Genomic DNA, 18,348 nt, shown 5'->3' on the forward strand with positions numbered 1-18,348 from the left:
ACTATGACCTTTTGGACAGGGTAATTCTTTGCTGTGGAGAGTTGACCTATACATTGTAGACGTTGAACAGCATCCCTGGCCTCTCTCTATGTAGCCACATCCCTGGCCAACAGCACACTCGAGCTATGACAACCAAAAATGTCCCTAGGCATTGCCAAATGTCTCCCAGGAGGCAAAATGACCTAACTACTGGCCTAAAGGAAGGTATATGTTTGCGATAGATATTCCTGAACAATGACAATTTAAAAAGCTAATCAAGTTTGTGTAAAAATTTATCAATATCTGTATTTAAGAACAGACACAGTAGGGGTGCCTGGGTGGCTCAGTCAGTTGACTGCCTTGATGTTGGCTCAGGTCACGATCTCGCAGTTCGTGAGATCGAGCCCCACATCGAGCCCTGCATCAGCCTCCTCGTTGCAGGTACTGAGCCTTTTGGGATTCTCTCTCTCTGCCCCTTCCCTGCTCTCTCTCTCTCTCTCAAAATAAATAAACATTAAAAAAAAAAGCAGACACAGTAGATATTTTAATGAAAGCAATGGTCCTGCCATTCTTTATTTCTAACAATAATACATATTTACAGAAGGAAAAGAATTGTACATTTTAAATTCTGATCACTATACAGATTTGTTGTTGTAGTTGAGTAATAAAGGAATGAATTTCTCAGTGACTTTTTAAAATCCCTAAAATCAATGTTTAAAGGTACAAATGATACTATAAACATTGAATAACTGGAGTACACTCACTTCGAAATGAAAGACACCTAACACCAGGTAAAGAAACAAAGCAGATCTCTCTTAGGAGATCTGATCTGAAACTCTCTTTATCCTAGATTCACAATCCAATTTTTCAAGCTACAATTTAGAAACTTGGGTTGAAAAGCCCACAAAGAAAAATCTCTGTAGGTTTGTGTTGGGTTAGAAGAATTTGATCTTTAAAGAGTAACACGTGAATCAGTTTTTCCTTTATAAGGCTTTGAAAAAATTGCATCTTGAAGCACTATAGAGAAAGTAAAATATTTTGTTAATAGTCAACAGCTTCAAATACTGGTTCTCATCCCACCCCCCCCCCCAACCCCCTGGTTTGATTGAGAAATAACGGACATACATCACTGTATACTTATGTTTAAGATGTACAGTATGACAGTTTGATTTACGGTTTTCATTTTTTTGAAACAATTAATTGTCAATTCCTTTTTATAAAAGGTTAAAGGCACAGTGAAACAATGAGTATTTGCACTTCACCATGTTAGACCTCAAGATAATTAATTCAGAAGGCAAAATAATTCAGGCGGCCAGCACCTCGTTTGTCCTGTAGGTGGCAAAATTATCCTAAGAGGAATCCAGGGACAGGATACAGAATTGCTGTGCTGAAGTTAATAGTGGTAAAGGATTTAAAGCTTGCCTTAAAATATGGTTTTCAATGTTTTGAAGTTTTTTTGTTTTACAGATTTAAAGATGCCTTTTGTGTTGCTCTGAATTAATAAAGCTTTATTTTTCTGGATAATCAGTACTAATGCTCAGAAATGAATTATTACTATTATTATTATTTTTTTTTTTTTAGGGACTAGATTTTCAGTCTGGTTATCTTTGAAAAATGCCTCTCTTTTTGTACTTGTCGTCTAGCAGGTTTTGCTTTATTGGATGGTCCATCCAAATTGCAGGACAAGAGCTTGTGAAACTAAAAACCTCTTCCTACTTGTTTGCAGCTGTAAAAAGCAAGCTTGAAGCCAGTATCTAAAAGAGAGGAAATAAGGCCCTCTAGATTTCATCCGGTTTTATGTTTTTCTAATTACCTCACAGAGGATGGCAGAATAGTAAGCAAGACTTTAAAGAAGGAATGGATAATTATAAAACATTTGGGGCAGCGTGATTATGACTACATTTATGTGTAAGAAACAAAGTTTATAATGATTACAGTTAAAAAGCTAAGTATAGCCAAATATTTTATCCTCAGTTGTTATCACTAGTCTTCATAGCTTCCTTTTCTTCCTTTCAATATAGAAACATCATTCTATGTCCTGGATTCGTCATTAAAGATCCAGATATGAAAAAACAGAGTCATCAGGTAACCACCAGTGACAAGCACTATATATATAGTTATTTGAAGAAGTAAGACTAAATGGGGGATAGAAGGGAGACAGTATAGTATGTTATACCAATATGTTCTGGAAATGCTGACATAGTATGACTTTTAAAAATAGAGAATGGGTAGAGCAAATGAAAAAATTTTAATTGTTTCAGTTACCATATTGGTGATGGTGGTTTTAGCGTTGTTATTCTGAGGCTGCTGCATGTGTAAGGTAAATAAAGGAAGTGAATAATTGTGGGATAGTCTAACTCTATCATGCCCTGTGTTCTTGAAAACCAAGATTCTCAGTGTAGAAAATGGAGATATAGTAGTAACAGGAAGGATTAAGTAAAATCCCTGTAGTACTCAACTTGACTTGGAAGTTTTACAATAAACTCAGAAAGTGTCTTATCTTGTGAAAAAAAATAGGTATTTCCTAGCTCTCTCCTAGAAACTATGACTAAGCTACTAGCAATGAGCATGCATAGAGTCCTGATTATGATTTTGAAATGCCATTTCTCACTGAAAGTAACCAAGCTTTTTAGAGAGATGGCTGATTCCAGGTCTGGGGCAAATAACACACAAGTTGAGCCTGGATCTTCTGAGATAGCAAGGAAACTATTAAAGATGGCTAGTGTAGTGTCAAAACGACTCAGCACCAACTTGGGGTGGCTCCCAATAGCCAGATATGGGACAATTTGAACTTCAATAAGGTAATATTTGAAATGGGTTGAGGCCTATCAAACATGTTTGAATCCATGAGTTCATAACACTGAAAAAAAAAAAAGAAAAAGAAAAAGTGATCTCTGGAAGAAATAGGAAACAAGTTTATTATCTTGAAAATTAGTAAATAAAGGGAAAATACAAACATTTACTTTCCCTTTCCTATACAAATCTGACCGTTGGTCAACCAAATAGTAGATGTGGGGAAACATCTCTTTATAAAAATGTTCCAACTAATAAATGAAAGAGAAATGATAGGGTTAGAATATTCTCCAACTCACAATAAATCAATGGATCAAGGCATTGAGTATCAATTTCAGCTGACATCACGAAAAGAGAGAACCAGACATTGTGTGCCCTCTGATGAAAGAACACACCATGACCTATAATCTTGCCAAAAAGGATTAAACCTGAGTCTATTATATTTGGATCCATGTGTCAATATTCAGAGGAAAGAGGAACATGCTGAATTGCACCATGAGTATGCAAACAGCAAAATACAGGCTGTGGATAACTCTATCCAGACCAAGTTCTTAACTAATAATACATTTTAAGGAAAAGAAAAAACCTACAGATTAAAAATACACACTTAGGTACTGATATCACTGTAGTGGTTACTCCTGTGGAAGACAGCTAATAACTGTGAGTGGATACACAGAGGACATCCAGAGTGGCTGGCAGAGTTCTAAAACTGTTTCCTACATTTTCTGTTTGGTTTTCAGTATTTATATTTTATTTTTTCTAAAAGATAAAAGTAAAAAAAAAATCAAAGCCCTTAGGATTTTCCACTAAAAATTATGAATATGAACACTTCTATAAATATCAGCTAAAGGTCTTTAAGAAATTACCTATATTATAGAAATATTTCTAAATAATAAGCTACAAATATTTGAAAAATATAATACTAAATTCTTATTGTGCATAGTTATAAAAAGTCAAAGGATTAAGTATACATTGTTAACACATTTACTTTGTTTACAGTATTATGTTTTATAATTTGGTTAAGCGGACTTTGTTGACTTCCAAGATTTTCCTTTCCTACTTTGATACAAGGCTACCCATATTATTCTGTTAGAGATTAGATAAGCACTAGAGCAGATTTCAGGTTTCCTTGAATGTCCATACTTGGTTTCATTCTCTATCTTTTTACATAGAACAAATATAAGTTATCTTGCCCAACTATGATGATAGTTATTAATCTATAGCATTACACATAGTATCATCCAATTTGCAAATAAAGATCGTCACCCACATATCCTGCCTCATGTTCTCTTCTATACCTTGGTGGCTGATGGAGACTATTTTTTGTTAAGTGTCTAAGAAAGTCAAGAACGTAAAACAGATTTAAACCATCCCAATGAAAGCAGTTTTAAAATGCAATATAACAATAAACATAGACAAACATATAACTGTGTTGTACATTTTTGCCCATCGAACATTGACAATTTCCCTCCAATTGTTCGAGCAGCATCTTAACAAATGGTGCAATTGAATGGTCTCCTCTCCTTTCCTTTGAATAAAATTATGTGGTGTTTGAGTGATTCACATATTCCAGAAGTGACCGGTCTAAAACCCTTCGGATAAGAGCTTCCTCAATTATATTAAAATCCTACAATAAAGAAAAATAATTAGAAACATAGAGTCAGAGATGATAGTTTTCAGCAACTGGAGGATAAAGGTCAAGGCAATGCCTCATTTTGCAGGAAAGTAGAGCTCTGAATTTAGTGACCTGTCCCACGTTTCCACAGAAATTCTCATAAACTTATCCCAGAACTTTTGCTTTGGGGCTAGTACATTTTTCTAGTTCTTCTTAATGCATAATAATTAACTTGTTATTGTCATAGTAGAATAGCCTTGATTTGGAGTTTACACTAGTAATCTTTAGTCAACATTATAAATCATGGTCAGGGTGCTATGTTCCAAGCAAACTTCTAATATGGAGTAAAGTCAAGACATTCCCCTAGAATTAACCAATCCCAGGACTTCTACTGAGTATCTATCTCTGAAAAATATATTGAACACAAAACTCTTTCTCCTTGCCTCCCGATGGTCAAAATGGCTTTCGAAACTTTAAGTTAGCACGTGCTGTAAATAAAACAAAAACTATTAAGAGCCCTATCCTGTGCAACTCATCTCCTCTTCTATAATAATAATAATAATAATAATAATAATAAGGTAAAGTCTCTATTGGAAATCTATTCTAAAACATAAAAGCATAAATGCAAATCAACAAAATCCAAAGGAAAGCCACAAGGCCTAGGTGAGAACAAGATTTGGACCAATCCTGGTTTTTTCTTAGGCAATTTATTAACTTTTGAGCTTCAGGTGTTTCATAGCTAGTGACGACAGTAACACAATACTCACTTCATAGAAGCTGCTGTAAGGAATAAAATGAGATAATATGCCTAAAGTGCTTAGTATAGTACTTGGTAGCTTGGGAAACCAAAAAGTCAAAACAAACAATACTGCTTCTACCTTATTTCCACATCCAAGAATATGGTTTTGAGGGGGTTGAAAGTACTCTCATCAAAGTCGCTTCCTCCTGACCAGCCCTGAATCATACTTTGAAAAATCTCGAGAAGAATGGAGTGACTATGAATAGCCAGAACAGATATGAAATCAACTTAGTTTTTAAAACACCTAACAGAGCTAAGGGAAAGAGGAAGCCCTATGTGTTGTAAAACACGAGAACATATAGACCGGAACCAGCCTCTGTTGAGGCCCTGTGAGCTTCAGCAGCCAGAAAAGACATTATTTGAGCGCTGGAGCTGAGAACATGAAGCCTCTGTTGTGTAGCCTGTTCAATTCTTCAAGTGGTCCTAGTACCCCCATTTATCCTCTCCCCATCTCCAACTTGCCTAACGCCCTTGCCCAAACTGTGCATATCACTTTACATGCACTATCAAATTTAAGCCTCTCAAGAGCTTATGGGACAAAGTGGTTTTACTCTCCTCACTTATCAAATGAACAGACAGGCTCAGTGGTTAAATACCTTGCCCAAGGTCACAGAGCTGTGACCCAGTTGTTACGTAAACCCAGGTCAGAACCCAAGCTCCTTGTGTTGTAACCACAGTGGGCAGATCAGAAAGCAGGGAAAAAATTTTCAAGTGACAGTCTTCAACAATTATTGAATTCTATCTTGAAATTGCATTTAAAAAATTGCATAAAAAGAAAGCAGTAAAAAAAAAAATCATGTGAAAATTGTATGCAAAGTTAAATTTAGCCCTTAATATTTCATGTATTGAGATAGAGGAAACAATAAAATATACTATTTCAGAACATGGCTATGAGGGATTTCCTCCCATAATAGGCAATACCCCCTTTGCTGAAAGGGACTCAGGGGATAACACATTACCCTCACATGGCAACACATGGAGCAAAGTAGAACAAAGGCTACATTAACTTTTGGCTTGTTGTTCTCATTCCTGATCATGGGAAATACGGTCATAAGTTAGAACTATTCATACTACATCTAACTTTTCTTCCATCTTAAAAAAAAAAAAAAATCTTGGGTGGGGGAGAGGGAATTGGATGAAGGTGGTTGAAAGGTACAAACTTCCACTTATAAGATAAATAAATACTGGGGATGTAATGCACAACATGAAGGCTGTAGTTACCACCAATGTATGGTATATTTGGAAGCTAAAAGTTCTCATCACAAAGAAAAATTTTTTATTTTGCATCTATATGAGATGATGGATGTTAAGTAAAATTATTGGTGGTAATCATTTCACAATACATACACAAGTCATTATACTGTATACCTTAAACTTACACAGTGCTGTGAGTCAATTACTAATAATACTGAAAGAAAAAAATTCTTTTTTAATTTTTTAAATTTTTATTTTTTTGAGAGTATGCATGAGCGCATGTGAGCAGGGAGGGGCAAAGGAAGAGTGAGAGTGACCATGTTAACAGGCCCCACACCCACCACAGACCCCGATACGGGACTTGATCCCACGACCATGAGATCATGACCTGAGACAAAATCAAGAGTCAGATGCGCAACTGACTGAGCCACCCAGGTGCCCCCCGAAAAATTCTTAATACAATGAGAGTAGCCATGAGTTGGTAATTACTGATGGGTAGTTACTGATGACATGTGGGAGTTCATGGTGCTGTTCTGGCTACCTTTGTACATGTTTATAATTTTTCCTAATAAAAACTTTTCAGTTTTGTAAAAGTCCAATAAACATGACTTTTGTGTTTTATGGAATTTAAATAAAACATGACCTGCGTGTCTTACTACACTGATAACACCATATCTGTTATTAGCCATGCAATGTAGTATCAACTGCATGCAGAATAAACTCTGAGCCATTTCATTACTCATGTGATTTAATTTCATCTCAGGTACGTAAGTTTTCAACTTCATAAATATTAAAACTAGACACATAGAGGGACTAGAGTAAAAATTAAAATAATTTGAAAGTGAACTCTAGTACCTTATACAATGAGCAATTATCTCAATCACAAAGAAAATAATTTTGTCTAAGGCAGATAACTCATATTAATAGTCAAGTTTATAAAACACTATATTTTATAATTTCCTACTTAATGCTATTACTTAACTTCAGGTCTATACACATTTTTTCCACCATAATTTTATTTGCTTGAATTTAAAAAGGTAAGGTTAACACACACCACATAGAAACAATGTAAAAGTAAGAAAATATACTTACTATGAAATCATCATAAAACAAAGTGTGATTGACTTGCAAATGTCTTATTAAACTGCCACTGAAGCTGCCTGGATTTTCATTAGGTAGTAATCGGCAGAGTGGACAGAACTGGAAATGAAGAAAACCAACAGTTCAAGAAAGAATTAAAAATAATCATTAGTGTCAGAATTTTTACAAAATTAAAAAAAAACTATTCAGCAAAGTGAATTTTAACTTTATGAATCTATTGGCCATTCCTCACCATAATATTTTATTTTTTATCTATCTATCTATCTATCTATCTACCTATTTTTTGAGAGACAGTGAGCATGTGCATGTGCACGCAAGCAGGGGAGAGGCAAAGGGAGAGGGAGAGAGAGAATTTTAAGCAGGCTTCACTCCCAGTGCAGAGCCTGCCACAGGGCTCGATTCCACGATCATGAGTTCATTACCTAAGCTGAAATCACGGGTCGGACGCTTAACCCACTTAACCAACCGACTGAGCCACCCAGGCGCCCCCTCAGCATAATATTTTAAAACTGCATAAATATTAATAATACTAAGTAAAATTGCATTTATTTCTTCATATGCACTTCTGTACATATTTATCAACTTATTATTTAAACAATACTGCAGTTAGCAGATCAATTAATTGCCTCGCTCTTGAAATATATAAGATTTTTTTGGTATGCAGATATTTTGTTATTACAAGTGATGTAATCTATAGTGTTCACCTTTTGGGAATTATTCTCATAGAACAACATAGAACAATTCTCATAGAACAATGGAGATTAGCAAGTCAACAACTATGAACATTTGTAGTTCCTAATATCTATTGCCCTAAAGTTTTTTATTTCCACCAGCAATATAGATTACAACCCACTAGCATCAACTAGTATTTACACATTATTTTCCTAATTTAATAGCAGTAATGGCTTTAAAAAATAACCTTCTTCATTTTCAAACATTTATAAACTCATGAGAAATTCCAAAGATAATGCCAGAGGTCCTATGACCCCATCACCTAGCTTCCCCAATGGCAACATCTTTTTTTTTTTTTAATGTTTGTTTATTTTTGAGAGTGACAGAGTGCGAGTGGGGGACAGGCAGAGAGAGGGGGAGACACAGAATCCCAAGCAGGCTCCAGGCTCTGAGCTGTCAGCACAGAGGCCAATGCAGGGCTCAAACTCCTAAGTGGTGAGATAATGACCTGAGCCAAAATTGGACACTTAACTGACTGAGCCACCCAGATACCCCCAAATCTTTTTTTTTTTTAATGCTAACTTATTTTTGAGAGAGAGCAAGCACGAGCAGGGTGGGGGCAGAGAGAGGGAGAGACAGAGGATCCGAAGCAGGCTCCATGCCAACAGCAGAGAGCCTGATGTGGGGCTCAAACCCACAAGCCATCAGATCATGACCTAAGCCAAAGTCGGTCACTTAACTGCTTAACTGATTTAGCCACCAAGCGCCCCGTCCCAATGGCAACATCTTACATAACTGTAGTACATTATCAAAACCAGTAAATTGGCAATTAACAACAAACCTTACTTAGAGTCCACCAATTTTTGCATGAACTCAGTTATTTCGGTGTGCCTGTGTAGTTGTATGAAATTTTATCACATGTATAGATTTATATAACCACAAACACAATCAAGATACAGAACTGCCATGTCATTACAAAGGAACTTCCTTGGGCTTCCTCTTTACTTTGTCTTTTCTCCCTAAACCCTGGTATCCACTGATCTGTTCTCTATGTCTAGAACTTCATCATTTTGAGAATGTTATATAAATAGCATTAATCTTTTGAGATTGGCTTTTTTCACTGAGCATAATGGCCCTGAGATTCACCCAGGTTGCTGAATGCATCAAAAGTTCCTTCTTTTTTATAGCCGAGTAGATCTCCATGATGTGGATGTGCCAATTTATCCATTTACTTTCTGAAGGACATTTGTTGTTTTCAGTTCTTGGCTGTTACAAATGAAGCTGCGGTGAATATTGGTATACAGATGTTTGCATAAACATGTTTTCATTTCTCTTGAATAAGTTTCCAGGAGTGTGATAGCTGGGTCATATGGTGAGTTTTACGGTTAACTTTGTAAAACACTGCCAAACTATTTTCCAGAGTGCTTGTACCATTCTACATTCCTACTAGCAATGTGTGAGTTATCACCAGCATTTGGTACTGTCTATATTTTTAGAATTTAATTGTATTGTGTCGTAGTTTATTTATTTTGAGGGAGAAAGCACGAGTGGAGGAGGGGAAGAGAGAGGGAGAGACAGAATCCCAAGCAGGCTCCTCATTGCCAGCACAGAGCCTAGTACAAGGCTCGAACTCACAAACGGTGAGATTATGACCTGAGCTGAAGTCGGATGCTTAACCTTACCCCATGTGTGTGTGTGTGTGTGTGTGTGTGTGTGTGTGTGTGTGTATTTTTTTAAATTTTAATCATTTTGATAGGTGTGCAGTGGTATTTCATCATGATTTTAATTTGTATATCCCTAATGGCTAATTTAAATGACTTTCTTTAACAGACACTACTTTCTTATGTTTTAACTTAGGTTTCTTTTTAAAAATTCCATTTCCTCATGCATTCATTTTAAAATACGAGATGCAGTGGTGCCTGGGTGGCTCAGTTGGTTAAGCATCCAACTCTTGATTTTGGCTCAGGTCATGATCTTGCTGTTCATGAGTTTGAGCCCTGAGTTGGGCTCTGCATTGATGGTGTGGAGTCTGCTTGGGATTTTCTCTCTCTCTCCCTCTCTCTCTGCCCTTCTCCTGCTCTCACTTTCTAAATAAATAAATAACTTAAAAAAAAATATGAGATGCAGAATCATTACTGAATGCAAGGTATGTGTTAGGCATTAAATTAGGTACTATTCTTATTTGATCCTCACAACCTAATTTTTTTCTATGTTTATTTATATTTTTGAGGGAGAGAGAGACAGATTGTGAGTGGGGCAGGGACAGAAAGAGAGGGAGACACAGAATTGAAGCAGTCTCCAGTCTCTGAGCCATCAGCACAGAGCTGTCAGCACAGAGCCTGATGTGGGGCTCGAGCTCGTGAACCTCGAGATCATGACCTGAGTCCAACCGACTGAGCCACCCAGGCGCCCTGATTAATTTATTATCCTATTCCCTTCAGGAACCCAATTTCAGAAAGGAAAAAAATTAACTTAAATTTATACCATTTTAAGTATCAGAATGCGAATCTAGGCCTCCTAATAGGCAATTCAACATTCTTTTCATATTATAACAGTGTTTAATCTATCTGCTTGGATGATAACATTTTCCTTTACATTTCAATGAGGGCTTTATGTAATTTTTTCTTACTGTTTTATGGAGGTCTTGGTTTCAGTATGCTCAATGTCTAAACATATACTTCTGAATTCTGCGCTACTCCATTAATATTTGTCTTATTTTTATTTATTTATTATTTTTTTAATGTTTATTTTGAGAGCGAGAGACAGTGTGAGTGGGAGAAGGGCAGAGAGAGACAGAGACAGAATCTCAAGCAGGCTCCAGGTTCTGAGCTGTCAGCACAGAGTCCCGTATGGAGCTCGAACTCACAGAGTGGGAGATCATGACCTGAGCCAAAGTCGGATGCTTAACCAACTGAGCGACCCAGGCGCCCCAATATTTGCCTTATTTTTAATAAAATTACATCATTTAAGTTACTATTGCTTTATAATCATTTCCGATTTTCTAATCACAAAATGCTATCCCAAGATAGCACTTAATCTACCCTGAGACCCCTATGTAGTAATGAGAACACAGCTGAGACCAAGAAATATTTTAAGGAAAGGCAACATTAATTTTTTGTGGTGTGAAGGAAGGGAGACTAGTTATACAAGTATGTTCACTCAGTACTCTTTCTTGTGCCTCTACTATGTGCTAGGCACCTGGAATACGGGAACCAGTAAAGATAGGGTTGTGTTGCATAGCCTGTGAAATCAAAGAGCCTTGGGTTCAAATCCCTGCAGATTCTTGCTCGTTATGTGACCTTCAGCACATGAGTTTCCCTCTTCTGTGAAGTGGAGATCCTACTACCTACCTTGTAGAGCAGTTATGATGTTTAGAGATAATGTCCTTAATGTGCCAGGTACCCACTAGGCACTCAGTAAACACCATATATTTACTACTATTTGATCCTTGTTCTTGAAGAGTTGGAGCTCCATGACGGAAGCAACTACATGTGTCCTGTTCACTCCTGTATTCCCAGTACCTGGAAAATTGTTTCCCATTTCATCTCTACCTCTCACTGACTTAACCTTAGCAAGTAACTAATCTTATCCTGCAAAATGAGAACTATCTCTGCTTTGCGGGGCTGTTTGTGTATTTAAAACACATCATTTAACATTCTGAAGCTCAGTCATTATATGAGCTCAGTCTTTGGCACAAATACTAAATGGCTGCTATTGTTATCACTGAAGAAAATACTTTTACTACTGCATAGCAAGTGCTACACCTCAGACGTTATGCTATACGTTCAAATGTTATACTCAAAACAACAGTTCAAGACCTAAAAAAGGGAATCATTAATTTCGCCCAGGAAATCAGCAAAAGCTTCAGCCAAGCTGCTGGTAACTGAAATGAGTCTGGAAGAACGAGCCAGCAATGCCACAGTGAGGAACATCAACAGGCAGAAAAATCAATGTGGGAAACGGCAGGAGATCTAAAAGGACAGGCCTGCTTAGGCATGGGAAAAGCTGTAGGAGGCTGAAGACAGGGCATGTGGCAGGAAGTAGTAGGACATGAGTCTGGAAGGATACACTGGGACCAGTTCTGCTCAATAGATGGTTCATTTGAGCACCTATTCTGGTTTCTGGAGGCCCCATGTCAAGAGTCAGAGGTACAAAGATGCTAACCCCTGGTCCAATGATTAAGGAGCTTTGAGATCTAGCGAAGGAGAAAGATACAGAAAGCCTGGAACTTTAAGTAGCTTTTGTTTTTCGTCTGATTTTAATAGGAACTAGTGGAGATGAGACTTCAGTCTTCTGCTGTACATCTACCAGAAGGACATTGTAAAACAGGCCAACAGCTATAGTACTCTAAAGATTTTTTTGTGTGTCTTACATTGAAGGATCTGACCTGAAGGAGGAGAGGGTAAGAATAGGAAGGGGAAAGAAATGGTACGAGAATTACTAATCATTACCAAGTACCTAAGTGTTCACCTATACTCTCCCTACTGCTGCCAATGGCTAATATCGGCTCATCCTTTATTATTTGCCTCTACTCAGTGCTCCTGGGCCACGCTACTCAGATTAGGAATCAACCATTGTGCAGTGTGCATTCAACAGATGTTGGCCTCATCCCAGTATGGACTTTATCTGATGGTGAACAGCACAGGTGAAAAACAGCCTCCAGATTAGAAGCTACCACCAATTTCAATCCTTCGGAACATCTATTACAATGGACACCCAGCTCTATCTGTGGTTTAGGTTAACTTTTCCACAGCAACCATCTGATGCCAAGCGCCATTTGGGGAAGAAATTTAAAATTCCTGAGTCAAAAAAAAAAAAAAAAAAAGAGAAAAGAGACATGCACCGAAAATAATTACAGACAAATATGTAACCAAAATTAAGGTACCAGACTGCACATCTAATTTAGTAAGAGTTTGAAAGCAAATTTAATACAGATTTTTCTTCCTTCCAAAACATATTCTCCCACTACCCAGTCGAGTCACAGATATTCTAAATATCCACAGAAATAAACCTCTGTGGGCAGGTGGCTCAGGCTCTAGTCACCACAATTTATGTTCCAAACCAATAAAAGTCCTGTCCCTTCCCTTAAGGAATGAATCTCAGGAACAAGGCAGAAATTAAGAGACTACTGCATCCTTTGAATGAAATGATGTTTTCTTTAATATCTTATTTTTCGTAATCACTATATCCTCCTATGTGCTAGGTTGTCTTCCAACAGCTGGCCAAGCAGTGTTGAACCAAGAGGTTCCATGACTTCGTGAACCGAGTAACTTACAGGGAAAGACAGACATGAAATGAATACACAATTACAAATTGTGATGAATAAGAAAAAAAGAGGAGAGAAAAGCAAGAGCTACAAGTAATTTGGGGGTCAAGGAGGGCTTCCCTGAGGAAGTGAGATTTAAGAGGAGTTCTAAAGGATAAGTAAGAGCCAACCACTGAAAGAAAAAGAATAGCCAGAAACTGTGGCTCTTGTTGAAACATCTTCCCTTTAGAGGACAAAATACCAAACTTCTCTCAAAAGCAGTCTCACAATTCAATCTGAAGCAAGCTGTTTATGTCATTGGCCTCCTTTGAGTTTAATATTCCAGAAATTTTTTTTAAATAAAACATTGCAGATGGGGCACCTGGTGGCTCAGTCATGTAAGCATCTGACTTCGGCTCAGGTCATGATCTCACAGCTTGTGAGTTCGAGCCCCACGTCGGGCTCTGTGCTGACAGCCCAGAGCCTGGAGCCTGCTTCGGATTCTGTGTCTCCCTCACTCTCTGCCCTTACCCTGCTTGTGCTGTCTCTCATAAATGAATAAATGTTAAAAAAAAATTTTTAATAAAACATTGCAGAATATTACTGCTGTGTGGCAAAAAGGAGCTGTTGGTTGTTGTTGTTGTTTCTAAGTTTATTTATTTTGAGAGACAGAGAACAAGCGTGGGAGGGGCAGAGAGGGAGAGAGTGAAAATTCCAAGCAGACTCCATGCTGTCAGTGCAGGGCCCAACCTGAGCTGAAACTAAGAGTCAGACGCTTGCCTGACTGAGCCATCCGGGCACCCCAAGGAGCTGTTGATTCTTAAAGCTGCATGTGAGAAAATTCAAAATTCCCTGATGTTCTTAACCCACTACCCCAGTCTTACGAAAAGAAAGAAAAGATTAGTTGCTTGGGGTTCGATCTCTGAATTATCTAATTTTATCTAGAAGGCAGAATCATTTGCTCAAATCTCTAACTGCCATGAAACTTCTTATGCCAGATAGGTCAGATGATGTCACTGATCTTATCTGCAAGCAAACCCAGAAACCCTGCCCCTGAAAGCAATGATTCCTTGCTAACTTCCAAACCAGTCCAGAATCAGCCTTGGACATAGGACTTCTCCGAGAGGTGTTTCCCCGACTGGGGATCCCTAAGCATGTGAACCTCAACTATGCCACAGTACCTGCTTCCAGCCTTTTCATAATCAAAGCATATCTCCTGAATTCTAGTGGCTCTAGATCCTTCAGAGTGACACCTGTCTTGATTTCCTATTCAAGCATGGAACATTAACATAGGAAGCTGAAGGTCTTCTGTGCTAGAAGCCACCTAGACGGCCCTCGTGTTATTTCTGAACCATGGATTTTGTGAACAATCTGCTCCTGCCTCAAGGCCACAATTGCATCCTGGTCTTGTGAAATTCATTACTTCACACCCCTTCCAACTTGGGTTCCCCAACAGTGAGTGACACGGCTTCCTTGAAATCTCCACTGGCCTTGGTTTTATGTAGTTGCAAAAGCAGTAGTAGCCCACCATTATCACCTGACTCACTTACTACCACCCGGTGAAAAGGGCATCATTATCATCATCATCCCCATTTTACGAATGATGACACAGAGGTGAAGACATTAATGGGATTTGCACCAAAGATGATCTCCTCTAAAGCTAGGTTTCAGCTATTAATTCTATGGGCAATCTGATCCCACCATTTCTGGTTTATTTCTGCCCTTGGGTCGGCTTTCTTCAATGATGTCTGTGACCTCTAAATCAAGGAAGACCTAGCTTCCATGGGCACCTTTAATCTGATAGGCTAACTGAGCAGCACGAGGACTGGGCTTCTGTTGGAGCCACGTACACAGTACCAATGGACAGACCAGCACACGGCCTGCCCCAGATTGCTCCTGTGATGCAGCCTAAGACCATGGCCCAAGGCACCAGGTGTTCCTCCAGTCAGACCAGCACTTGGGTACTAGTGGTTAGGACTCAGGCTGTGTGATAATACCTCCACAGGGTAGTCAGCAGACAAGGAAGCACTTAGAACTCAGTACATGGTAGCTATTATTATGCCATCCTAACGCTTTCTTCTAACTTCTTCTAGCTCCCCAGGGACCTATCATAACATAGCTCCTTAGCCCAGTTCCTCCCACAGAGCAACTTACAAGCCGTAAAAGCCCGTGACAGTCTCCCCTGCTCTCCCAACACATATCAAGCCATTCCAAGAACCAAAATGCCTAAGCCATTAGGATCAATAACAAATATCTTTGATCGTATTGTGTGGCTTTTCTTGTGAACCTGTTAGTAGATCATAGGGGTCGACCATGCTCTGGAAATTAGACTACTGTGTTCAAGTTGGGGCTCTGCTACTTAACAGCTGTGTGACCTTGTAAGACTTAGTTAACCTCTCTGAGCCTCAACTTATCATTTGTAAAATGGAGGTAATCACACCTATCTTCTAGGATTGTTGTGAGAACTATCCTTGTATCTATCTATCTATCTATCTATCTATCTATCTATCTATCTATCACCTATCTATCTAATATACCTATGTTTCAATCTCATCACTTTCCAAAAGGATTTTATGGAGGAAAATAACCTTAAAATTCAAATTAAGGGGCGCCTGGGTGGTGCAGTCGGTTAAGCCTCCGACTTCAGCCAGGTCACGATCTCGCGGTCTGTGAGTTCGAGCCCCGCATCGGGCTCTGGGCTGATGGCTCAGAGCCTGGAGCCTGCTTCCGATTCTGTGTCTCCCTCTCTCTCTGCGCCTCCCCCATTCATGCTCTGTCTCTCTCTGTCCCAAAAATAAATAAACGTTGAAAAAAAAAATTAAAAAAAAAAAAAAAGAAGAAAAAAAAATTCAAATTAAAAAACAAAACAAAACTCATATCTATATAAATGATACACATACATATATGTCTGTGTGTGTATACACACACACACGTATATATATAACATAAAACTAAAATAAAACTCAAAATAATCTTCGAGGTATCATTTTATATCTGCTAAACCTTTAATTTTCTTTCTTTCTTTCTTTCTTTCTTTCTTTCTTTCTTTCTTTCTTTCTTTCTTTCTAAAAGTTTATTTAGGGGTGTCTGGATGGCTCAGTCAGTTGAGCGTCCCACTCTTTGTTTCTGCTCAGGTCACCATCCCACAGCTTTGTGCGTTAGAGCTCCCCCTGTGTCGGGCTGTGCACTGGCAGTGTGGAGCCTGCTTAGGATTTTCTCTCTCTCTTCTCTCTGCCTCTCCCCGACTCGTGCTGTCTCTGTCACTCTCAAGATAAATAAATAAACTTAAAAAAAAATAAAGTAAAGTGTATTTACTTATTTTGAGATAGAGAGAGAGAGAGAGAGAGAGAGAGAGCGGGGAGGGGCAGAGAGAGAGGGAGAGAATCCCAAGCAGGCTCCACTCTGTCAGCTCAGAGCCCAACACGGGGCTGGATCTCACAACTGCGAGATCATGACCTGAGCCCAAATCAAGAGTCAGATGCTTACCCAACTGAGCCACCCATGCGACCCTTTTATTTTAATTTTAAAGTAAATGTACCCACTGTTGGCCAGGTTAAGATGAAGGTGGTTTACTTATCAATCGCTTACACAAATATAAATTGACTCAACCTTTCTGGAATGCATTTTAGAAGTATATTTCAAGAACTATTATAAAGTTTGCTCTCTTGGTCCCAGAAAGATAAATCTAAGGATTTCCTCTCAGGAAAAAAAATCCAATAGAAGGAAGAGTTCAAATGTACAATATGAATTCACATCCTAAAATTGGTAACAAGGGTACAAAAATAGTAAAATGGCTAAGTAATGTACCCATCACCACCCTGCTTTCCCTCACAACTATACCAAAATGAAAATCATAAAAGTTACACTGCAAAGTAGAACTAAAATGCCAGGCTGAAAAGAAAAAAGGAAGCATCGCAATGAACCTAGGAAATGATAAGCAATATGTATATTTATTGTGCACGCGTATGGATAAATACTCAGATTGTGAAATAAAACAACAGATTGATTGAAGATGAATAACTTCCTACTGCTCATTTCTAGTGAATTATTGTGATAACCTTATTTGCATTATTAAAAAATGTTTTTAACTTAGGACGTGACCACAGTTAGTATACTCAAGTTCAATTTTAGCTGTGTAGTTTTTTGTTTTTGTTTTTTAATTTATGTTTATTTATTTTTGAGGTAGAGAGAGGGAGAGAGAGTGAGCGAGCAGGGGAGAGAGGCAGGCAGAGAGAGAAGGAGACACAGAATCAGAAGTAGGCTCCAGGCTCCCAGCTGTCAGCACAGAGCCCGATGTGGGGCTCGAACTCATGAACTGTGAGATCATGACCTGAGCTGAAGTCGGCCGCTTAACCGACTGAGCCACCCAGGCGCCCCACACATTAGTAATTCTTACCACTCACATATTGTTAACAGTCACAGAATTACCACAACCTTGACATAAACTATCTTTCATAATATATCTACAAGCAGAAGCCTATTGAATGGGTTTCTAGTGTATACCGAACTTAGACTTTGCAGAAGTATATGGTAACAAAATTCCTTACCACGGATCTCCTTTCTGATCTGTGATGAGTGATACAGTGATCCAGCAAGCTGTCTTCATCCAGTTCCCTCTGACAAAATGGACACACACACCTGGAAATTGCACAGAATACAAAAATGACTAAAATTGCTAGCATTTAACTAGAGCTAAACAATAGAACGTAGGCGGATCTAGTTTCCAGCCCTTGTTCTGGAAACTTCCAGATTTGACATTATTTTTCTGATCCTGATAATGGTCAGATGCCTATGCTTTTTCTCATGGAGAAAAGTTAAGTATCCTCCCAGGGCCACCGCGGAGAAACGGCTAGAGCAGCACGTGAAGCACTTTATTCTCTCTGGAAGAGAAGTGCAGTCTGAGCACCCATTAACTGACAAACCGGGACCACGTCACCCAGCTGTCCCTGG

At 38.4% G+C, this 18,348-nt stretch overlaps 1 protein-coding gene across 3 annotated transcripts in view; it reads right to left on the reverse strand.

The window, feature by feature from the left end:
• Nucleotides 1–519: 519 nt before the first annotated feature.
• RNF125 (ring finger protein 125) overlaps nt 520–18,348 on the reverse strand; it is a 96,274-nt gene continuing 78,445 nt past the window's right edge. For all 3 annotated transcript variants that reach the window (XM_047086940.1, XM_047086939.1, XM_047086941.1), the window contains 3 exons: nt 17,946–18,036; nt 7,473–7,580; nt 520–4,399 (listed from right to left, as the gene is read on the reverse strand). In XM_047086940.1, the coding sequence (XP_046942896.1) occupies nt 4,313–4,399; nt 7,473–7,580; nt 17,946–18,036 (286 nt within the window). In that variant the 3' untranslated portion in view covers nt 520–4,312. The remainder of the gene's footprint in view (nt 4,400–7,472; nt 7,581–17,945; nt 18,037–18,348) is intronic.

This window comes from Lynx rufus, unplaced genomic scaffold, assembly GCF_022079265.1.
Source record: "Lynx rufus isolate CCGP_SWC_20201006 ecotype Redwood Valley unplaced genomic scaffold, mLynRuf1.p SCAF_22, whole genome shotgun sequence".
Taxonomy (NCBI): Eukaryota; Metazoa; Chordata; class Mammalia; order Carnivora; family Felidae; genus Lynx; species Lynx rufus.